This window comes from Sciurus carolinensis, chromosome 5 (assembly GCF_902686445.1).
Source record: "Sciurus carolinensis chromosome 5, mSciCar1.2, whole genome shotgun sequence".
Classification (NCBI taxonomy): Eukaryota; Metazoa; Chordata; class Mammalia; order Rodentia; family Sciuridae; genus Sciurus; species Sciurus carolinensis.
This window is the reverse complement of record NC_062217.1, coordinates 29,049,588-29,075,254: the sequence shown is the minus strand read 5'-3', so window position 1 is coordinate 29,075,254 and position 25,667 is coordinate 29,049,588. Positions and strand designations below refer to the sequence as shown.

At 32.1% G+C, this 25,667-nt stretch overlaps 1 protein-coding gene across 1 annotated transcript in view; it reads right to left on the bottom strand.

Annotated features, from left to right (window-relative positions):
• The window catches only part of Pds5b (PDS5 cohesin associated factor B), a 193,955-nt gene that overhangs the window by 82,921 nt on the left and 85,367 nt on the right, over positions 1–25,667 (bottom strand). Inside the window, 8 exon segments of the mRNA XM_047552945.1 lie at positions 2,773–2,886; positions 3,891–4,042; positions 4,277–4,422; positions 10,373–10,467; positions 13,696–13,811; positions 15,871–16,011; positions 21,172–21,252; positions 25,408–25,534. Coding sequence (XP_047408901.1) covers positions 2,773–2,886; positions 3,891–4,042; positions 4,277–4,422; positions 10,373–10,467; positions 13,696–13,811; positions 15,871–16,011; positions 21,172–21,252; positions 25,408–25,534 — 972 coding nt within the window.

The following is a 25,667-nucleotide window of genomic DNA, read 5'->3' as shown; positions in this document are numbered from 1 at the left end:
GGTATAATCATAGATATTTTAACTTTATTATGCTTCATAACTCGCATTTATGTAATTTATTATCAGAATTTATTATCTTTATCAGAATAAACAATGTAATGGTCTTTGGAGAAAACACAGGTAAGTATTAAATTTTGGCAAGTATTACTGTTGATCAGTTAACTCCAAAGTCGGTGAGAATAAAATGATATATACCTAACTGAATAGTTATATCCATTTATTCACCATTTTTGTAGAATCAAAGTCTTTTCAAGTATTGGTCTAAAGTGAAATTTACTTTCAACTTTTCAGTGGCACTATTTTTTAGAATGTCTCTTGTAAATGAGAGTTTTACTTAAATTCAATCAAATATATTTGTCATTTATGAGTAATATCTGATATGTTTAGTTTTATAAGTCCTATTTTTAATTTGTGTTTCTACTTATAATTACTTTTCTTATTTTCTATTTCTGGTATTAAGTTTTTATTAATTCTTTTTCACTCCCTGGATCTGGAAGCCCTCTACTCTAATTCTATTCTTTTAAGGGTAACTGTTAAATTCCTAAAATGCGTACCTGACATATCTTCTAATTAGTTGACATGTCTGCTCTTACTCAAAACACTTTTCAATGCATATTACTTACCTATTATCTTACATATTTTATATTTAATAGGGTCCAAAATTTTTCACAAACTCATGGCACCAACCAACCAGAACAGTGGACAGTGGAAAAATGTCCTGGAGACCCTCCTTCTGTAACTAGGCACAAGACTATGGGAGGGAGGGTTCTAGGGACACTTGAGAGAGTTCATATGTAATTAATTGCAGAGAGTATGCTGATTAAATATCAGCCTAGATGCTACTTTTAAATCTATACCATCATTCCTTACAAAGAAAAACCTTATTGTTTTTCACAATCCTTTATTTAGATTTGCAAACATATTTGAAAATTTTTGTTGCTTCTTGCATACCATCCTTTCTTCTCATGAAAAACAATTCTTTAATTTTTTTCACATAAAATCTTGAGTAGCAAATTCTCAATTTTTGTTTAGAAGCATCTTCACTTAATTTTTATTTCTGAATGATACTTGAGTTAAGCCAAGAAGTCAAGATATACTGTGATTTCCAATAAGAAGACTGTTTCAAACAGGATATATATGCCATATCTCATCCAATCTAAGAGGCTATAAATTGTACCACAAAGAAAAGAATCCCCAATTAAACTGTGACAAGTGACAATTTTAAGATGCATTCCAACTGCAGAGAAAAATTTACAACATAAAAAAAATTAAATATAGTTAGTATATTTTACTACATACAGTAAGGAAAAAATGACTTTTGGAACCAAGTAGAACTGATTTTGAAACAATGGTTCTCTCTCTTACTAAAACTTGTTCGACTTTATGCAAGTTAACTGATTTCTTTTTTTTTTAAATACATATTTTTTTAGTTGTAGATGGACACAATACCTTTACTTTACTTTATTATCATGGTGCTGAGGATTGAATCCAGTGCCTTCCATGTGCGAGGCAAGTGCTCTACCACTGAGCTACAACCCCAGCCCAAGTTAATTGATTTCTGTGTGATTCAGTTCACCATATGTAAAATCAGAAAAATACTACTTGAACTGGAGGGTGGCAAGGGTTTGTTTGTTTTTAACTCCCTATAAAAGGTCAGATAGTAAATATTTTAAGCTTTATGGGTCACAGGGTATCTTTTGCAACTACTTTTCCATTATAATGTAAAACTAGCCAAAAGCAATACATACTTCAGTGCCTAAAATACAATGGGTATCAAGAAATGTACAATTCTGTATAAAGTATCAGGAATGTATATTTTTTACCAAAGAGGAAATGAAGTCATAAGTCCCATTAAGCAGAAGTACAAATGAAAATTATATATAGCTCCTTCAAACATGTTAATTCTTAACAGCTATAAAACTGCTCAACTACTGTGGCTCTATACTTTCTAAGATGTAGAATAAATTCCTAGACCTCAAATTCCTAATCCTTAATATGATTCGATTAGATTAGCAATGTGTCTTCCATGCCTCAAATGCTAACTCACTACCCAGACATCCAAAGGTACTTTTGAATAAAATGTGATCATAAAAATACATTTGTAGCTGGGCATGGTTATACACATCTATAATTCTAACAAATGTAGAAGCTGAGGCAGGAGGAATGCAAGTGGCAAGGTCAGCCTTAGGAATTTAATGAGATCCTGATTCATAATAAAATTAAAAAGGCTGGGTATATAGCTCAGTAGTTAAATGTCCCTGGGTTCAATCCCCAAGATGGCAAGAAAATAAATAAAGACACACACACACACAATTTGTGCTTACCCTTATACTAAACTATAATACTGTGTTGAGGGTATGCAGCACAAAAATTTGTGACCTACTGCTTTAGATCATAATTTAAATGAGTACCACATGAAAGTAAGATGGCAATATTTTCATAATATGGACCTTTCTAACACCTTCAGGAAAATTTTTAAAAAAATAGGTATAACACATTCCTTGAGACACTGACAATATGAAAATCCTAAGAGAAAAAAATCAAATCCTAAAAGATTCCAAGTCAGTTAGCTCTACTTTTTAATTGCTTTAAATTGTTTAATGTCATTTTGACAAAACTTTTTTTAAAAATAATCAAGTATTTTATTGTATCTTGACCCTTTAAACAATGTTTACATTACACAGTTTACATTTTCAAACACAACTATTTGTGGTTTCTTTTCCAAAAAATCCAATAGTGCAAAAGATGAAGAGTGTGACATTTGAGACATACTTCACAGCATTTAAATCCAGTGTGGCATATAAGTAATACAAGCACTTCATCCGTTCTGTAGTTTCCAGATTGTGGGGAACCATGTATTGAGCAAAGATTCGTTCAACAAGTAATCTATAAAGGAACAAAAAAGGGACCATGTTGACTCTTTTTAAATGTACTAAATTTGTATATAAAATTCCAAAACATATAATGAATACATATTAAAGAAATTCCTCACTTTTCAAAGTGATCATTGTGAAAAACAGCCTAGTTAAAAGTACTCAGAAAAAGTTCTATCTCTCTCACTTCCTTCATTAGCCTAGAGCTGTTGCTGTCACCTCTGTTCCCCCCCACCACCACTGACTGCATGGAGAGGGCCAGAAGAGGTACTACCTCAAAAAAAAAAAAAAAAAAAAAAAAAAGGAAAGAAAGAAAATGTCCTAACAAATCATAATGCAAATTCTATACACTAAGACCACCCACTCAAAAAATCTAAAAATTACTTTTATAAAAATAAATTTCTTAGAACCCAAGACCTCAGGTTCTAGTTCCTACAAATCTTCAAATTTTAACACAATCTATTCTTTTCTCACTCTGACCTGCTATAGACATAATCATTTAGATCCCACTAATAACCTGTCAATTCAGACTATAAACAGGATTTGTGGCTTTATTAACCACTAAAGGAATGAGATACATACAAGAGCTACCCTTAGGCAGACAATGTATTTTTAAACAAATTGATAAACTGTATTTAGCCTTGACTAGGAATTGGTTTTATTTAAAATGCCCTTAATCCAGTTTATTTTTATTTGAATTCCATTTGAAAAAACTGAGAATCCTTATAATACAATTATGAATTAAATTATAACTAGATACATCCCTACTTTTAGATTTAACTCTGTTCAAAAATAGTGCATAAAAATGAGCATAAAAATTGTACCCATCCCTAAAGTTGTATGTACATTACTGCTTCATTTGTGGCTTAGGTGGAAAAGGAACTACTCACTTCACTTATCCTACAGTAAAAACTAAGGAAGGAATTTAAAGTTATAAACAAAATAATTTGCATAAAGCAAGAGAGCAAGAAATTATGATTCCCAAAATCATCAAATATACATATATAGTGTCCTTACCGATCATCAATACTATTTTGGTAATATATATGTAGCAATTTGTCCTTGATCCACGATATCTGTTTTGCAGCATCTTTTCCAGCTGCTGATTGTAAAGCATACTTCTTATAAATTTGAGCCAGTCCCATCATGGCTTCTTTGCGCACTCTCCACTTAAAATAAAAACAAAAAAGTTCTCTTTATAATGTAAAGATGCTTCTATTATACAAACTCAGTAAAGTGCAATTTGCTATTTTTCATTTCCTTCACTTTATATATTTCCTTCAAGTCTCAGATACTGAATATCAATTTATAACTATATTTGTGAAAAAACTATTTTCAAACGAATACTATTGCTTCAAATATTAAAAATAAAACCATACTAATTATTATTTATTCCTACTTACCCGTTTATCTAATGTTCTCTCTCTCACAAAATTAAGTAAGTGATCATTGACCAGAAGAATATCCTTTTTAGCAGCTGTAACTATAGACACAATAACATCATGTCTAATAGCTTCCTCAGGGTCATGTGACCTCACTTTAAGATATTCTGAAAGACAAGATTCTTTGATTAAAATGAAAACTTTAACAATTAAAATGTTTTAAAAGATCACAGAAGACCTTTGAAAATAAACCACAGCAAAAACAAAACCTAAGTAGAACGTTCAATATTTCAAGAAAGTCAGGAGCCAGATAAAGGAAGAGAAAGGAAGGGGAGAAATGTCAGCCCTTCAAACTATAGTGGTTATATGCAACTGAACATTAAAAATCACCCTCCTCATTTGTTGGGCAAGGAAGCAGAAGTAGTTCCTAACTTCATTAATAAAGCAAACCATAAAAATGAACAAAATTGTATCAATGTTAAACATTTCGTTTTTGTTTTCCATATGAATGGATAAAATACTCAAATCAGGTGGTGCATTTGAATTACTTTCCTACAACTAGGGAAACCCTGAGTAAGGTAACTGAAAGAATAAAATTGAGATACTGGCTGCCAAGAAACAGGATAAGAAAGATCTTAAGGCAATTCTACTAAATAAACAAGAAAAATCAAAGGAAAGATATGAATCAGATTTCACAACTGTGAGTCAAAAACATGGAGCTCACACGTGCCAATGAGTAAACTGGAAAACAAATTTAACATACTTCAGTAATGAAATCTTAGGCTTTAGGGTACTAAAAGTAAACACAAATTAAACAAAATATTATTCATCTTATGAGACAGAAAATTTGTTTGGATTAATAAAAATAGCCTTGTCGGTACACAAACAGTGCTTATGATTGTAAGTAGATTTATTTCTCTAAAAGGAATAGTTTGCCAAGCAATTATGATTCAAGCAGCCATACACATAACATATAAATCAAGCACCCATATACACAACACTCAGTGACATCACTGCCCATGTCAAAACCCCTCCACTTTGCACATTCTCTACTAATAGGACCTATTGTAAAAGTGAGAACGACCACGTGTTGCTAGAAAAAAAAACTTCTAAAGAAAAGCAAATGTTGTCTTAGCTAACCCAGTAAATTTAGTACTATGATTTCAAATGAATATGTTAGAAGATCTCAAGTTCCTATCCTCACCAAGATACATATAGGATTTATATACTTCCCTGTACTTCAAAAGCATTACATACTATTTTATGTATCACTTAGAAAAAAAACCCAATGACACACCATCAATTTTAAGATGCATCCCAACTTCTCCAAAACTAGTCATTCACATTAAACAAGTATACACAAAAGTTATTAATTCAAAGACATAAACTGAGAGGAGGAAGTGATAATGGAGAAGAAAACAGAAATTCTCAATTTTTAGCAAGACAAAACACTTCAAAGTATGGCTGTGTCCCTCAAAATTTGGCTAAAGACACAAGAATGAATCTCACAATTACTGTCAGCAAAAGAAGATAAATCTGTGTGTATAACACATTTATTTCTACTCACTCCTGAAACTCTACTGAAATGGTTAAAGGAGAAAAATAGTAAGAAGAGATCTTAGTAAGAGAGGATCTGTCAACAAAATTTTGACAGATCCAACACAGGTAAACACCACAAGAAAAGGAAAAGGATGAAATCCAAATAAGAAAGAAAACATTAAACAAACTCACTTTTAAAACAGAACCCAGGAAATATTTAGAAACTGCAGGGACCTAAAGAGAGGAGAGATGACGACTTTGGCTGAATGCAAGGAGTGCCAGAAAATTTGTATAAATGTTAACAGTGGCTTACCCCTTGAGAACTGTCCTTTGACCTCTCCTCTCTTAGCCCTGCATTCTAAATTCCAAAGGGAACCTACACCTAAATTATTAAGATATTAAAAGCTAAATAATCTTTCTTTAGATTCACAAAATCCAGAACATCTGGTGACCCTCAGATAACATAAGCATCTATAATGCACCTCCTTATTCTAGTCCTGTGCATCAACTAACACAAAGCATGTAAATTGCTATGAGGTTTTACTTGCAGAAAAGTAAGAGAGTTCTCTAAAGAATCACAGGTCAAGGTTGATTGTCATGTATAGGCTAAAGCAAAACAAAGGAGACACATTGCCCTGAATGGCCAAAACCCATTCAGCACACAGCCTTCCTGCCCATTTTCCTACTGTCCCTTCTCTCCCTAACTACAAATTACTTTTGGACATAATTTTTTAATTATATTAAGCAGATTACTTTACAAATTTTATTTAAGGACATCAAAAGTAGGATTATAAATTATTTGGTTAAAAGGGAAGCACCTGGTCTGCAGGGGTTGAGAACCACTATAGCACAAGATTCATATGCAAAAAGTGAGATGACAGTACTCAGCAGGAATGAAGGCCATGGAACTGAAAATATTAGGGATGGTATGGTTAAAAGAAAATAATTTAATATCTGATAGGAACTTACAAAAATGAAAGCCTTCCCCTTCCAAAAAAAAAAAAAAGAAAAAAAAAGAAAGGATTATTTTCTTACTCTTATTAAAGTTTCATCACTCTCTCCAGCATGGAAAATCTCAATAGATCTGCTACCACATTTTAGGTAGGGAAGAAAGGAATAAGACAGAATCTTCTATAGAATGATATAAATAAGTGGAATAGAGCCCTCATCTATAGTAAAAGGATGGTAGTTAAAAGGGAAGAAGAATGTATGAAAAAAAAAACTAAGCAAATCCCAACATCATGTACATCCACAAGAACGGGGTACTAATTAGAATAAGATATAATATGCATGCATAATTTTATCAAAACAGATTCTATATATATTCTTTTCATGTGTAACTAAAAAGAATCAATAAAAAGTAAATAAATAAATACAAGTTCAAGGGAAAAAAATCAAGAAGACACTATATCTAAGGTCACCAGGAAAGAGAAAAGGCCAATATGGGATGAATAAACAATAAACAAATAAATAAATATGGGAGAATGACCAATAAACACTGTAGGTAAATTCCCAGCACTACCTCTTTCCTGCTCTGTGTAAATCCTTTACACCCCATGTGACCTAAAATGACAGCAAATTCAAAGAAAAAGAAGTTATATGTAGTCATGTATAATTTGACTAGATACAAACTGCTACAAGTTTAAAAAAGAAAGGAAAAAAACCACTAAGGTCTGGTTATAGTCAAATAAGTGAAATAAATGACAAACACTATATAAATACTTAAGTGAGAAAATTCAAAATCTAAAAAGCATAAAAATAAAACAATGAAGAATGTAGTTTAATAAAGTATAATGAATTATAAGTATCATTTTGATATCACAAATAAATTTTTAGATTTTAAGAGAAAATGAATAATTTTCACAGTGAATTATTTCAAATTCTTTAAGCTTCTTAAAGATACATAATATATTTTGGACCACCAATGAAACTCCAAATCATGTACAACCACAAGAATGGGATCATAATTAGAATAAGTTATATACCAAGCATGTATAATATATAAAAATACACTCTAATAGGCTGGGATTGTAGCTCAATGGTAGAGTGCTCGCCTAGTACCTATGAGGTCCTGGGTTTGATCCTCAGCACCACAAAAAAATAAAGGTACTGTGTCCACCTACAACTAAAAAATATATATTTTTAAAAAATACACTCCACAGTAATGTATATTAGAAAGAACAAATAAAAAATTATTTTGGAGATAAGCCAAACCTAGTTTCAAGAAAAAAAATCTTTAAAAATGGTATGAACAAGTGAGACACAACAGAGGGAAAAAACTAGACTTTGGAAAGTAGATGGACAAATATAACTAACTTCAGATTTCCAAGAAAACAAAATCATAAGCAGCAAAGGGGAAATTCATGTATTACACATTATATAAAAGGCACAGAAACTATACAAGTACTTCTGGAGCTTAAGGCAAAGGAGAAGAAGGGAGGAGGGACACCTGGATGAAAACTGAGAAAATACAACCACCCATCTAGATGATTATCCCTATGCCATTTCAAAATTAACAAATAGTGCAAATCAGAGAATCTCTAACCTGGGGAACACCAAACACAGTTTAGGGCATGGACACCATAACCTAAAAGATGATTAAGTAAATAAGAGACCAGAAATGTGAATGCAGAAATCCACTGTCCTTTTCCCACAGACACTAGCAACTAGACTTCCAGACAGGATATTCTTCCATGGGAATCCGACCTGCTGAACTAAAAATATCTAAACTAAGGGTCTTCCTACAAATAACTCACCCTTATCACCCTAAAGTTCAGAGTTGAGAGATCCATTCACATTCTCCGAAATTTCCAAATGGCTTTTCATTTAGTCACATTCCTGCCCCATTAAACAGACAGCTTCAAATTACCAAGCATTTTGAGGAAATGTTCTTAACAAGGAAAACAGACACAAAAGCAACAAATAAAAGGTGACAAGAACAAGTTACTAAAAACAGACATTCTGTAGAGAAAAGGAAATTCCCCCAAAAAACTAACATTCATGGTCTCAGAAAATACTGCATTCAGTAACACAAGAAAAGAATGCTACAAAAAAAAAAAAAAAAGAAAGGAAGAAAGAAATATCCAGAGGAAAAAAAGGAGGAAAGACAACATGAGGAGAGAGGAGGGTGAAACAGACAGACAGACATGCAGGCAAAGGGATACAGGGAAAGACAGGAAGGAAGGGAGGGAGAGAGGGAAAAGGGAGGAGAGGAGAAAAGGAGAGCAGAGGTGAGGGAAGGGCAAAAAAGGGAGAAAGAATGGAAGATTCCAGTATCAATGCTATATAGAAGCAGCTAACTATATAAGCAATGCAGATGTGAAAAGGAAGACAGAGAGCTCTAAAATGAGATGTCTTCTCAGAAAAGGATAAAACTGGTAAAAATACCCGCTTCTTTAGATATGATTGATAATAATTTAAGTGAAATCATTATTATGACAAGTTTTCAAAGATACAAATGAATATAGTTTGTGATTTTCATTATCAGAAGAAACTCAGAAGTAGTAATTAAGATTTGAAAAGCAATGGTAAGGAAGATTGTAAAAAAAAAAAAAGTTAAAATGTACTACAAATTGGGAAGTTCTTTAAAAAATAAATAACTGAAAGAGTGAAAAAGATGGGAGATTAATAAAGTTAAAGCTTTTAAGGGTCTGTGATTGCTCAGGAAAAAAAGCTAGAGTTCTGGTTAATTTTAGACTTCATTACCAATTATGCACTCAAAACACCAAAAAGAGTGTTTACTTTGGAACACACAGAAAAGAAATGGAAAATGAGAACAAAGAAAATCCATCCAACAGAAAAGAGAAATAAATACAAAAAGAAAGAAGGAAAAAGAAACCACATAATAAGCAAGTTCAACTCCATCAAATTCAAATAACATTTCAATGAAATGTTTTAAACAAATTCAATACTATATATATCCTTTATGGAAAGATACACATGTGGTAGTTACAAAATCATGGACAGTATAAAGACCAAATTCAGTACAGTAGCTGTGCTTTATAAAAGCAGGCAGAACAGTATGTGAGGGCACTTTGACTATATACTTTTTTAAATCTCATAAACACAGCAAGTGCTAACATCTGTAAGGAAGACATAAGTGGCTGTTAAATTAATCTAAATCTTCTGGCTAGTCAATAATTTTTAAAAATTGAACAGAACAGTAATAGATATGATATTCTCCTTGCTACAAAGTGCAAAGTTCTGAACTGGCTTATGCCACACTGATTTTTAAAGCTACATCCATTTAGCATGGTGAAATTAGATTACAAATCAGTTAACAATCTATTCAGTCAACACCAGTTCAAATTCTTAAAAATTTTTGGAACTGTTCGTTAACTAAGAAACTGGTACTCATGAAGACAGTAACTTTTTATACATGTTTCTAGTAGACACAGGAACTATGCTATAAAGATTCTAGCTTCACAGAACAACTTCCATGATGATGAACTAAGACAATTTCAACTATCAAAACAACAAAGTTTTTGGCTCCTATAAAAGTGAAGGCTGTACATACACACACACACACCATGCACTGAAGAACACCTAGGAATATTTGCTGTTACATGTATATAGTACCTGTTAAATCCTTTGCTAAATCAGGATGGTTCATGAGACAATGACTAGCAAATTTCACACATTCCAGGCGGATTGGTACATGGATATCATTAAACCTGATAAAACATAAAGACACACAGTAGTATTTAGAAGTAAGAGACACAGACATATTTAATCTACTCAATTTATATTTATTTCTTGAATTAAATAAAAAATAATTTATGTAGGAAAATCCAAAATGAAGCCAGACCATTTTAACAAATTTTTTGACTATATATCAATTAATCAACTAGAACAATCTCTTATGAGAGCTATGCAACTTGAAAGAGGTGTTTAAACAATAAACATTTGACTCAGATAAAAGAATTAGAATGACAAAATTTTTCTATAAATATTGTACTTTCAGCCAGATGGTACACGCTTGTAATCCCAGAGACTCAGGAGGCTGAGACAGGACAATCGCAAGTTCAAGGCCAGCCTTAACAACTTAGCAAGACCCTGTCTCAAAATAAAAAATAAGAAATAAGAAAAAGGGTTGGAAATGTGACTCGGTGGTTAAACACCCCTGGGCTCAATCCCCAGTACCAAAAAAGAAAAAAGAAAAAAAGAGAAAAAAAAAACCTTCAAATATATCTGTTGATGTAAATGTACATGTGGTGGGTGTGTATTTTTTTTTTTTTCAGAGAAATGTTATATAATTCCCATTCCATGTAGGAAAAAAGCTTTTCCCCAAAGTATTTTTTTTTTCTTAAATATAGGACATTCACAAATGTATGGCAAATCTCACTAAAACCCTGGTATTTTACATCACATAACTCTAAACTATACCCCAAAATTATTCCTATCCAATTAAACATCACAATTCTTATATTTCCAATCATAGCAAAGCAAATTTTTATACTGTATCTATAAATACTTATGTAACTATAAAAAATTAAATCCCTTTGGTTAGGCCATGTAAATCTCTCTGAATCTTATACTTCCTCTCCCTCTCACAGTTTTTATAGTTTGTTGGAGCAACTGGTATGGGGTATGTGTATATGTACACACTTTTTCCATGGTTTAGATTTTGCTAATTTTATCATTCTGATGTCCATTAACAGGCTCCTTAATCTTAAGACACAGCTAATTTATACCTAGAGATATAATCATATTGGGTTTCAATTTTTTTTAAGCAAGACTACTTTACAGATAGCATTCCATTGGGAAGCATATGATATTTTGTTGAATTTCACTAATGGTGTTCAAAATCTATATACATTAGTTAACATGGAAATGCAAAATGACAAATTTCTTTAAAAAATTTTAATGTCATATCATGAAATCATGACTTTCTATTCATTATCTTAGGTCTATAAAATCAAAAGGCTACCAAATCTTGTATCACCCAATACCACAAGAAATATCACTTATACAAAGAAAAAAAGTCATCAAAATCAGTACCAAATTACTCATAACTTATTTATTTTTATTATTTTTTTTGCTGTCAAGTACAGCCTCCCTCTTCAAAACAGAAAGCACTAAAATCTAAGACTATAGGTTCATGTAAAGTTTCCAAGCTTCCTAAGTGTTCTGTATCCAAATATCAAATCCTATATACTCTGTTCATACTTTTTTCAACTAAAACAGCTCATAATCATTATAAATGAATACAATGAAATATCTTCTAAAACAGCTCCTAAAAATTGGTGTTTTGTTTATTTCATTTATTTCTCTTGTTGTTCTGTGGTGTTTTGTTGTGTTTTGTGCTGGAAAGCAAACCCAGACCTTAAGCAAGTTCTGTACTACTGAGCTTCACCCCAGCCCAAAAGTTGGTACTATTTAATACTATGTGTTTTGTGTCACTGATATTTAAAAAAAAAAAAAAAAAAATTGTAATAGGTGACATGTAAACAGGACTCCCCAGCCCCTGAAAACCTTTAAAATAAAGTCTGGATAACACAAGTCCTAATTTTAAAATATACTAAATGTCTATATAGCCATGTACCATATAACATTTCAATCAATGTCAGACCATATATACAAATGGTTCCTTAACACTGTAGTAATGCAGAAAAATTTCTATCACCTCATGTCATAGCCATCTAACATAGTCATGCACACACAAAAAATTCACATATTAATAATTTCTCAAAATGTATCTATCATTTAAGCAATGCATGACTATATTTTAAAATGTATTTTTGTTTCAGAAAATTAAATAAAATGAACTTGAAGTTAAGTTGCATAATTTAAAATGATAGAATACTATGCCCTGCTGTCCAAAAATTTTCCATTGCATTTAAATTAAAAAAAAAAAAAAGTCCAGAAATCAAACTCAAAGTGACAGTGGATTAACCTCCTTGTTAAAATTATCACTGAAACACATAAAAACTAAGAAACCAATTTACAGTTCAACAAGTTTATATCCTCATTTAACAAATTTAGAAAAATTAGACCAAAAGATTAAAAATCACTGACAGTTGTTATTAAAATGGAAAGGAAGGTGTGATACCAATGCAAATATTTCAACACAAAATAGAATCAGAACCTTTAAATCCTGTTTATTTATGACTTAACCGCATAATTTGTTGTTAGAATAATTTGAGACAATAAAAATTTCAAGGTCAAAATATGGTTTCAGTCAGGGCATTTGTAGTGCTTTTATATTTTCAAGGTCAGGGATCTCTTTAGAAAAAGTAATAAAATGAATCTCTCACAAAGGAAAGTGACAAAAACTTTTACTCAAAATCTTGCAACCAATTTCAGGTATTATATGAATCAATAAATGTACACAAGGAAAGCCAGGCCGTCATTAAGAAATACAGAAAAGTTAGGAAGAGAAATGTATATAAGTCATTCATTTATTCATTTTGTTAATATCCTTGTACTTTCAATTATCTCAAATATTCTAATTAAATACAACTTTTTGTGAAGAGGCTGTATTATCTTCAGACTACAATTAATCACTACCTTGAAATTATATATTTTAATTTTATAGCTGTAATATTATGTGAGCTAGCTTTTAAAATATATAAGATGAAAAGATAAAGAGAAATTTTTAAAATACCACATTATCAACATTCAAATTTTCAATATATAAAACTCTTCATTTTAATGATTTCAGAAAACACAACTTAAATGTAAAGTGTTTTTAAAAAGCAATCTAGGGCTGGGGTTGTAGTTCAGTGGTAGAGTGCTTTCCTAGCACTTGTGAGGCACTGGGCTCAATCCTCAGCACCACAAACAAATAAATAAAATAAAGATACTGTGTCCATCTACAACTGAAATTAAAAAAAAAAAAAAAGTTATCTAAGTAGATATCAACATATATTACTTTTAGCCAAGAAACCAAACTCATATACCTGCCCAAGTAGCACTGCCAAAGTGGTTTGTTTTGAGAAGCCAACTCTGAATCCTTTGCCCCGAACATTTTTGCTAATAGTTTAACAACTTGGAGTCGTTCCTCATTATCATTGCTCTACAACAAAACATAACCAATTTTAAAATCATAAAGCAGATATTCAGAACATGACTTATCCCATGGTTTCCCTTATCTTTCTATTCACAGAAAAACTTTCATGAACTCCAAATGAAAACCTTGCATAAAAAATGTTCACTACACTTTTTATTAAATTAAACTCATCATAAATGCACTAATCTTCTCAAATTACATTAAGGTAGTACACCCTACATAAAAACACAGTCTTAGAAGTCTGATAATGTTAGGGGCCCCTCCTACAACTAAGGTTTACTTCCATTCAATAACCTACTAAGGAGTCTTGAAACCTACCAAGAAGTCTGTGTTTTTAAGAATGGACACCTGTGGAGGTCAGGTCTACAGTAAACAGAGAACTCTGTGTGATTTTATTTCTTAGCTCTTTGTAGAAATAAATATGTGCTGAAGTCTCCCAATAGGAGAGTAGTTAAGCCACATATACCAGATGCCTAAATGAAGTCTAATAGCATAATGATGAAGTCTTGCATTATGTGAAAATTAAAATTTCTGGTTTATATTCTATAATGAAAACTCAATTTTACTGTGGATTTTAGTATCACCAACAAATGACACAATGGTTAAATCAATGAGTAAATCGCAATACATAAAGCGTGGCAATCAGGTCTATCAAAGAGCACTAACATTCAAAGTGCTATGGAGAGCATTTTACAAAAAAATTCTTAAAACAATGCCTTACTCAGCCTAGCATTCAAGAGCCTCCACAATATGACCTAATTCATCTCTTTATTTCTCAAAATAAGTACTTCTCAGTGCTGGCTGTACATTAGAAACACCTCTAAAACTTACAAACAAACCTGATGCCTGGACTTTACTTTCAGAAATTCTGATTCAACTGGTCTGATTTAACACCTGGAAATCTACTTGTTTATTAAGCTTCTATAAGTAAAGCATCCAGGAGTGTTTAAATTTACTTTATGCTACCTTTCAACTAGAATTCTTTTCTGTTCCACAAATTCACCCAGCACCTTCCTACCTCTATATGCTTCTGCATGCTGTTTCCTTTGCTTCAATTGTATGCTGTTTGTATCTCTTATGACACTTATAATATCTGGCCTCTTATTAGATATGGATTTTTTCCTCTTCCTCCCATACTAGATGTTAAGTTGGCTGAAAGTAGGGATGATAACTTCCTTATTTTTTATTTTTCATAGTGTGTAGGAAAATACACATAGCACTTACTCTATTTTTACTAGAGAAAATCAGATAAACCAACAAATAATCAGAAGTATGATTGCTCTGCCTAACTAAAATTGCATACTACATTAAAAAGGGGACAGAGGGGCCAGTTACCAAATGTCTCACTTGAGAAAAATATCAAAAATATACTCCAGACTAAAACAAGAATAATTATTCATGTGTTATTTAGGGTATTCATACTACCAATGTGAACTGTTTTATTTTGGTTTTGGAAGAAACAAATCAAATTTTATAGAAATAAGAAATCTACATGGAAATCATTTAGGAACTTTTCTGAGTGGTACACTGGAATCCATCAAAGTTTAATTATAATCAGCTTTACTTAATTTTCTTGTAATGATCAGAAAGAGAAAAGGGTATTCTCCAATTCTGCAAATGAAACTCAGCATAATTTAATGTCAAGGCAATAGGGACTTGCTACCAAAGATTTCACAGTACTCTGTGAAAAGCAAACAAACTTTCAACCACTATAAAATAATAAGAATAAGAGAAAACATTTACCATTATGTGGATAATGAACTAAACTTTTTATGGCCCAATCAAGAAATCAATTCTATGAAATGAATGCTTTGAAAACAAAAGCTCAAGGTATAGCTGCAATCTCAAAAGCGAGCCAAATCTAGAATAAATCTGGAAAATACCATCCTGCTAATCATGTAGCTACAATCTGCTAGATACCACGACCAGGCATCAGAGATACACAAACAGGCAAGACACAAACACACTTCATTTGTTACATTCAGTTAAAATTACTGTAAATAACCATAAATAATGCTCTTTGCTAACCTGGGTGACAGAATCACATTATTTTTACAACAGTTACCTTTAATTTAAACTCAAGCTGGGGTAAAACAGAGAGCAGCAAGTGACTATCAATATTGTAGAGCTCCAAAATTAAGTCAAACACATGTTCTGACAAATCACTGATAGATGTTTTCCCAAGCATCAGAACCTGATTAAAAAACTTTTGAGGAGAAAGAAAATTTGCCATTAGTAGAAACACCAAAGATAAAATGAATTTGCCAAAGTCTTATTATTCACTTAAATTCATTAGCATTTTTAACAAATTCAAACTAGGCCTATCAAAACATTTTCTAACAGTGAATAAGAAACCATTACAGGCTATATGAAAAAATAAAACATGAATTCATCTTGTATACAATAAAAGATATTTGTATTGACTGGTCAATAAACATATTCAGTAAAACCTCTACCTTCCAAATACATTTTGTACCTCATTGTTGATACTTACCTATACTGTGTCTGTGACAGTTCAAGTGTCAACTTCATGGGAGTAAGGGATACCTGCATAGCTGGTAAAAGCATTGGGTGTGTCTTCAAAGTGTTTCCAGAGAAGACTAAATCCATGGATTTAGTGGGGAAGATTGCCCTCAATGTGGGTGGGCACCATCCAATTGACTAGGACCCAGATACAACCAAAGGACACAGGAAAGGCAAATTCATTCTCTCTCCTGAAGCTGGGAAACCCTTTTTCTACTGACCTTGACTTCAGAACTTCGGGTTCTCCAGACTTGACTCCAAGACCTATACTAGCAAATTCCTCCTCCCTCACTGGGTTCTCTAGCTTTTTGCCTTGGACTGAGATAAACCATCAGTTTCTCTGGTTATCCAGTTTTCAGACAACCTTTGACAGACATCTTAATAGCATGAACTAACTCCCCTAGTAAATTTTCTCTCATACATGCTTAGCATATATACATACACCATCCTCTTGACTATTTCTCTAGAGAACCCTAATAAGAATGTCCCCATCACCTCACTGGATAAATTCCTTAGGGGAAGGGGTCACACCTTGTTTACCTTAGCATATGGAAAATAATAGCATCTCAAAAGTGTTTTTATGCCTGTATAGAAGTCAATTGTGTGTTTTAAATATGCAGTTTTATATTTTTAATGCAAAACATTTAATCCTTTCTTTTTTACATTCTGATAAACAATGTATACATATGTACAAAGTTTACAATATTAATTAAAATCCAAATAAAAGCACATATATACAGTCGACAAGCTCTAAATAGTTTCTGCACTCAGATCATTCATCATACAACTACTGAAATGCGTAAGAATATATAACACAATGACCAAATTCCTTTTTAACAAAAATCTTCCAAAAATTTAAAAAACTGAAGAAAAACTACAGATTTTTAAGTTTTCTTTGTCTTGTCAGGAGTGGTTATGGATTCTTTATATCTCACATGCTGCCTGGATGTGTGTGTAACAATCAATACACAACCTGGCTTGCTTAGGCTTTTGCTTTCTATATGGAAAGCAGAGTCAAGTGTTTCACATTTCTATATTTAATCCACTTACTTTTAGCTCTTAGATTATTTTTAAGTGAAGTGTTTAGGTCTACGAACCAATACAGATTCCCACGCCAAGAAAGGGACAAAAGAACAAATCTGATGGGGTTTTTTTTGGGGGGGAGGTAGGGAGGTGGTTAAAAATAACCTATTTGCCCTTCCTATTTATCAATTTTGTGGAAAAGAAACTTCATGGCATTAAAAGTTAAATTCTCATTGAGACTGAAAACAAAGTAGCTTTTTTTCCTTGCTTCTATTCACAAATTTTCCCCCATTTAAAAAAAAAAGTAAAATAAAACGCCTTCAATCTGCTTTTTCTTAATAAAGAACAATAATCCTTTCCGATCTGGACCACCATAGTAATCGAATCATCATCATCATCTATTAGTCTGGAAATAACTTACTTGAAAAAAAAAAAATACAAAATCATTCTCTGCTTTTACTTCTTACAAATTCCATCGAAATATTCACTGAACACCTATGGTTTGCAAAAATGCAATGACCAAGTTGATCTTCTCCACTGTATAAAGAGCCTAACACCATGTCTGACACTAAGCGGGTAGTCAATACATATCTGATATGAGTAAACAAATGACACATAATATATTCTGATATGAGTAAAAGACACAAAGGGCTTAAAAATTAAGTAAAGGCAGATATAGATTTGAATGAAACTTCCAAAAAATCATTAGTCTTTCATTTGTAAACAAACTAATTTACACACTACAAATCAAATTTCTTAATAGCACTATCTCCTAAAGAAAGAAGGCACAATCAGCAATAAATCCTACCTTAAGATTTATTTACATGGCTAATTTTAGTTAAAAAAGTGCTTTCACAAATTTTATCTATTTTAACAAGGATATAAGAGACAGTGGTATTAAGAAATTTAGGGACTGGGGCCCTAGCTCAGTTGCAGATCACTTGCCTACCATGTGTGAGGCACTGGATTCGATCCTTAGCACCACATAAAAATAAACAAATAAAATAAAGGCATTCTGTCCATCTATAACAACAAAAAAAAAAATTTAAGAAATTTAATTGGTAGCACGTAAATTAACAAAGTAACTTTGTGCTGTATCCTAAAATTTCAAATAAAAAGATCTGGTGAAAAATAGTAACACTGCTAAGTAATCCACATAGGTAATTTTTGAGTTGTCACTTAAGCACTTTTTATTTTTATAATGTTTTACCTTTTTAAAAAGTATACCTTTTTAGTTTCCTAGGTTGCCACATTAAAACTAATTCTATTATTAAAAATATTCTGCTGGGCATAGAGGTGCATACCTGTAGTCCAACCTACTCCAGAAGCTGAGTTAGGAAGATCACTCATGAGCCCAAGACTTTAGAATAGCCTAAGAATATTGAGATCCCCTCTCAAAAGAAAAACAAGCACAATTAAATTACAATGATCCCTTAAGTTTTGTATTGTTTCATTTTGGTACCAGGGACTGAATCCAGAGGTGCTTAACCACTGAGCCTCATCCCCAGACCTTTTGATTTTCAGGGCCTTGCCAAGTTGCTGTTGCTGGCTTTGAATTTGTGATCCTCCTGCCTCAGCATTCTGGAGCCACTGGGATTACAGGCATGCACCACAGTAAGGCTTCTTAAGCATATATCTAAGAATCACTATTTATAAAGAATAAACTTGAATGTGTCAATATGTGTGACAGTGAAAACAAGGGAAAAAGAGAGAAGTGGGATCATAACTGACTCCATATCTTACTCCTTACTTGCTAATTCTGTACTGTAAAGATAAATGAACAAAGGCTATTTCGTCTCTAAGTCCAAAAAGGCAGAGACTGATTTCTAACATGCTAATTTTGTCTTCAATTTGTCTTGTGAGAAAGAAACTTAACAGGAAGAGAAGAGCATTTCTCAATGACTTCCTCACTAACCCTCAAATAAGGCAAGGAAGAAGACAGGGAAGCACACAAAATTAATGGACAAAGTACTACAAATAAGTATATAACTGAAAGTATGATAGGGCCACTTAGCAGCTCCTGTTCCCCAACTTCTGATAAAGAGCATAACAAAAAACTAGTGAGGTGGGGGGTTTCAGGGAGCCTATATATTTCTACAGGTGAGAACAGCAGGAAATTAAACAGAAAAAATCAGTTTTTACACTGATTTTTCTGGGATTACTCCTTGTATTATCTTGAGTCTTTCTTCGTTCATTTTCATTATCAATATTTTCAAACATACCCCAAAGTCGAGAGTATAGTAAAATGAACCTAATCTGCAGCTCCACTACCATTTTACATAATTTTCTTTCTTTAATTACTCCAATGTAATTTTATAATCCCCAATTTTAGAAGAGATAACAACATGGGATCGTGCTCTTTCCTGATTTTTGTGGCAGAAAAATAAAGCATTAAAATAAGATTAAGTGTCCTAAGGGGGGGGCGGATTTTAGCTTGACAATATCAGTTTAAATAAATGACCACCAGGAGGAGCTCACCTAGTGTGCTCTAACTGGGCCATGGAATTAGTGTTCAGAGGCACTTGAAGTAAGGGAAAGTCAAGGGGAATTGATCACAATACTTAAATCTGGATCCACACTTTTCAAGTGCCATTGGGTAAATAATGAAAAACTGAATTCTACCATTTTATCTCAAGCAATAACCAAGATCCGCAAAATTGTACAAAGCAGTATTTGGAGTGTGTCAATCTTGAAGCTATTAAGACAGATTGCAGGACTTTATTGTGCAGCTTCAGAAAGTTTACCCTTCAAAGCAATATTCTTACAAATAAAACATTTTTAGAAATCATCATGTGGTTAGAATTCTTCAAGGTCATAAGTCAGAAACAACAGAAATTTACCACAGTACTGTTTTATAAATTGTTACTTTTCAAAGTGTATCTTTTTGTGGTATCTTTCATATCCTATCTTTACTTTTTTTTTGTATACTACATCAAAAATTCTCAACTTCAGAAGAAAACAACATAAGTTTTTACATAAAAGGCTGCCTTTCTCACTTTTTTCTAGATGACAGATTGATGTGTCCTTTACTTGTTTATAAGTGGTTGAAAGGGAAAAGAAGATACAAAAGACAGAACTGTTGATTCCAGGAGCCACCATTATTAACTCTGTTATCTAGACTTGTGTTCTAGAACTATTCACATATAATACAATATGAATGGTGGGACAACTCAACAAAACTATGAGAGAAAATAAAACCTAACAAGCTTCATCAGTGAACCTAAATGGCTAAATTATTTCTTCTAAAATCAATACAAGATTATCAATTAGACGTAAATAGAGTTTGGGTGACAATGGAAGTGCTCATTTCATTAAAATTTCCCCTCTTTCTCAGAAAAGGGAGATTCAAATGGAATCTCTCCCAGTGCTAGCAATAGATAAATAACTTTCACCAAATTGCTGACAGTCATAGCTGCCTTCAATTTCTAGGTCTTGACATTAATTCACATCTTCTTGTTCTACAAGTCAATTTAATCTCCAAAACGCTGTAAGCAACTTCTCTAAATAATTAAAAGTTCCTGCATGTTTTATGTAATTATATTTAACTTTTTCTAAAATTAGAAACAGTGTATATCTTACTACCCAAAAATAAAAGCTGTTTTAGTTTCTAAGCAATTTGAAAGAAGCAATGAACAAACAAGGTGAACCTTCCAGAAAATGTTAATAACCAAGAATAATTTTAAGAAGGAAGTAAAATATATTACTTAATGGTTAAGACATGAAATTTACAAAGTATATACTACTTGTTGAAATTTTGCTTCTAACAATATTTAAAACTTTGGTTTAATCCTTCTCACAATGAATTACAAGTAAGACTTACATTGGTAATATATGGTTCAATAGCTTGAGCTGTCCTCTTCAGTAAAGCCTTTGCCAAATCATATGCTTGCTTGTTTAAATTCTGAAAAACATGAACAATATATTATATATCTCTAACTATGTTTTGTTTTGTTTCGTTGCAGTATTGGCAATTGAATTTAGGATTTTATGCATGCTAGACATACACTCTTCAAGTGAGCTACACACCCTATATTTCTATCTATGAAAGAAAAATATTACCTGTATTCAAAGGCTATGAGAAAACTATCTCTTAAAAAAGATTAAACCACTTTTCTTAGGATCATAAGCTCGCTTCCAAGCAAGAATAAGTATATTCTCTTTACGTATCATTCACAACAGAATGCAAACCACATAGAAATGTCCAATAAATGTTTATTAGATAAGAGGAAAATATAATTATTTTAAATCCAGTCCCAAATTCAAGTCATTTAAGGTTAAATACAGGCTATTACATGCCAGGTCCACAAGAAGCAAAACACCATTAAAATAAACTGTATTCTAGGGTAGGCAGCAATGGGGGACCTTCATGAGGAGAAGGAAAATGGCTTTTTAGACAGCTGTGGGAATGCAGACTCAAAGCACATCTCAGCACACAGGTTAAGTCCAAAGACACAATAAGAAACACAATAAATAGTAAAGCAAGAAGAAAAAAATATGCAAGAAAAAGTATCTTAAAATGCATTTCCAAGAGACTTCAATGATAAAAGAAAAACAAAGATCTAAAATGGAGTCACTACATGGGATTAAGCACATTCCAGAGAACAGAAATAGTGAATATTCTTAAATTCATTCATTCTTTCCCTTTTTTTGGTGGGGGGAGGGGGATACTGGGAAGTGAACCCAGGTGTATTCCACCACTGAGGTATATCCCCAGCACATTTTTATTTTTAGAAAAGGTCTTGCTAAGTTGCCAAGACTGGCCTCACACTTAAGATCCTCCTGCCTCAGTCTCCCACGCTGCTGAGTTTACAGGCACACACCGCTCTACTACTGAACTACATCCCCAGTCCTTAATATATTTTTAATTTATCAATTTTGGCTTTTCAGGAAATGTCACTATGTTTTGTTTTATAAACTTCTGCTCTTTACTGTTTACTTTTCCTCTCTTGTATATTTTGTTTATTCTGTTAATGTTTCTATAACTTCTTGGACACTAAAATATAAAGTTTACATTTTAAAAATTCAAACTGCATCCCACAAGTTTTAATATGTTAACACTTTGATTATCACTTCTAAATAATTGCCATTATACTGTATTTTTTCAATTACTTATGCTTGTTATTAATCTTCTTGTTTTGTATTTCAAATCCTCAGTACTATTAAAAACTCTTGGTTTACTTGATTTATAAACACTGAGAGTCTGCATGTTCAAATTACCCACTAAAGTGTGAATTTTCTTTCTCCTTCATAATCCTTTCAATTTATATTTTGTATATTTTGAATCTGTATGCATACAAGTTTAGAAATAGTTCTAAGAACTAAAACTTTTATTAATTATATAAAGCCATTCTTTATCCAGTAAAAACAACTGTCTAATAATATAAGCAATATCAGCTTTGTTTTGATTTGCATTGTATGACAAGTCTTTTTCCGGTCTAAATTTTACATCCAATCTTTTCATGACTGTATTTTAGCTATTTCTCTAATTAACATCAACCAGGTAACTACCTTCAACCTGTCTTATGTGGTAAATTTAGGCCATTTACATTTATTGTAATTCTTTCTTGCAATTCTTAAAATTTTAAGATGAATCAACTACATTCAAAATTCAAAGTTAATTGATAGCTCTAAATATTCCTGGTCACACCAAAATCATATCTCTCACTAAACTACTCAATCTTATGTTGCTATTTGAATCCCTGTGGTACAGAATCATTTGTTAATATCCCTTTAATTATTATAATTATGTTATTAGAGCATTTCTTATTCACAAATATTGATTATATCTCACTTCTAAATTCAATTTTCTTCATTCTATAGGACTCAAAATAGTTCTTTCAAGAAGGATCTATTTATGAGTGAATACATAATGTCTTCATTTAAACAGGATCCACAACATTACTATGACAATTATTTTATTTTAGCATTTTTGAAAAACACTTTTACTGTCTTCTGGCTTCTATTCCTTGAGAATTCACTATTCAGTATAACCTTCATTTCTTTTTAATGGTTAAGCATTTTCATTCTGTGTGCTTTATAGACTTTCTGTTTTGGTGTTCCCCATTTTCTCCAGGATGTGCAGGGACATGTATTTATATTTATTTATTCTATTCATGAAACTTTTACTGCCTTACCCAAACATTCATGTTTTTCATGATGGATCATTTCTGGATCATTTTAAACTAATTTCTATTTGAATATCACTTCCTCTCTATCCTCTACTTGCTGTTCTGAAATCACTACTGATTTCAAAATCTTTCACATTTTCTCTATAGTTCTCTGTGTCTATAAAATTTCCTCAAATTCACCTCCCAGTTCTCTCATCTCTCATGTGATCTAATCAAAACTGATTTCAATGACCGCTGTTCATTTCCATTAAGTTTTTCTTATAATCTCCTAGTTTTTGTGTTTTTAACACTTTTTGAATGTCCTTAATCCATTTAAACACACTTTATCTTTAAAGAATTTAAGAATATTGATGATTTTTTAAACTTTGTTACACTGTTTTATTCAGTACCATGAATACTCACTAAACTACAAAGAGCAAAATTTAAGTAAAGGGTATAAAACAGAAACTGACTTGGGAAATTTCCAATCTAGGGTAAACAGACGGAGCACAGGATTATATTTTAGTAGTTGATGGGAAGATTCTAGCTCCTGAACTCACAAAAAAGGAACTAGATCCTAAGATTATAGGTTCTAGATGTCTCTAAATACTGTGAGCCAAGAAGAAAATGTATATTCAGGAAATACCTATATGTATATACTGCTATTTTATTTTTAACAGTGCTCAAAACAGAATCAAGGGTCTCACACATGCTAGGTAAATAAATGCTCTACCACTGAGCTACAATCTCACCCCAGAAGTGTTAGGGTACTTTCCCCAACAAAGCCTTTTTACATGACAATGTACTAGGTAGATAAAGGCCTGGGACATCTCTTCCCAGAAGCTGAGTCCACAAAACCAAGCTGGATACTTGATTTGCATTAAAAGAGACTTCACCCAGTTTTTACAATTTGTTGGATTAAAATGGTAATAGATGTGGGCACCAAGTCCAATGAGATGGTCCAATGTGCCTCAGAAGACCTAGTTTTAGCATCCCAACCTTCTCTTTCACAGTAACCAGACAGAGGTGTTCCAACAGACAAAGGCAAGACAAGCTGCAAGAGCTGAGAAATAGTGGAAAGGAAAGCAGGAAATACAGTGGCAAGATGGAGGTAGCTCAGAGTTCACAGCATACCAGCATACATGATTTTCATAATAAATGTAGTATTTGAATTTTGGAGGTTCAATTGTACTATTTGTAATGAATGCTTACTTTCTGCACTGATAAATTATTTTAAAATTGAAATTTTGGATTATGAGTTGATTTTCATTGAACCATTATTTGTATTAATGCTGTAAATCTGTAGACTAATTGAATCTTGCCAGAGAGGTCTTCATTGAACAGATGTTTATACTAGTGATTCTTGTGCCATTCTCCTAAAGACAAACCCCTTCTAAATCACAGAACACTATTTACAACTGTTTGCCTGACAATCCATCATTTTCAAAAACACAAAGCACAAATATATACACTGAAAAAAATACAAACACACATTTTGATTAACATCATTTAGATAAGAAAGACTGTCATCAATATATCTTATCTCCTAATAGTAGAGACTTCCCTTTTCATTTCATTTCTCCTCTGTACCTATGTATCTGTCTTTCACTTAAGGACGTAACCGGTTCCATCTTCCAACATTTGAAGTTATATAATAGCATCTGAGTAGCTATTAACTCACTTACTGAAATATACCCTAAACAAATCTGAATGATCACAAATCTTTTATTACAAGAACTAAATCTATTATTTCTTCTTTTCATTTAATGAGTGACTAGTAAATGTAACATTTTACTATGCATTAAACTATAAATATATACTAATATTAATCAACACATCCTCCAAAACTAATCTTAAAGTAGGATAAATTATATTTAGAATCTAAGCACAAATTCTGAATATTAATATTAAGGGAGTTTAGATACATTTCAGTACATAGTGCTACTTACCTTATGGGCAGGCACCAGATTTACTAAAACTGTGTCCAAAAGCTCCTGAGATACTGTATCACCTTCACAAATAATAGAGCTCATGAGGTCTACCATGTGCATATGAACCTTCTGATTGTGTCCATTGCTGAAATTCAAAACAGATATTTCACTTAAAATATAACTAAGATGTATAAGACTTAATAATATGATACTGGCCAACATTTTACTTTGTAAAAATGATAGCAAACGAAAAAAAAAAGTGTATTTTTATTTAAAGC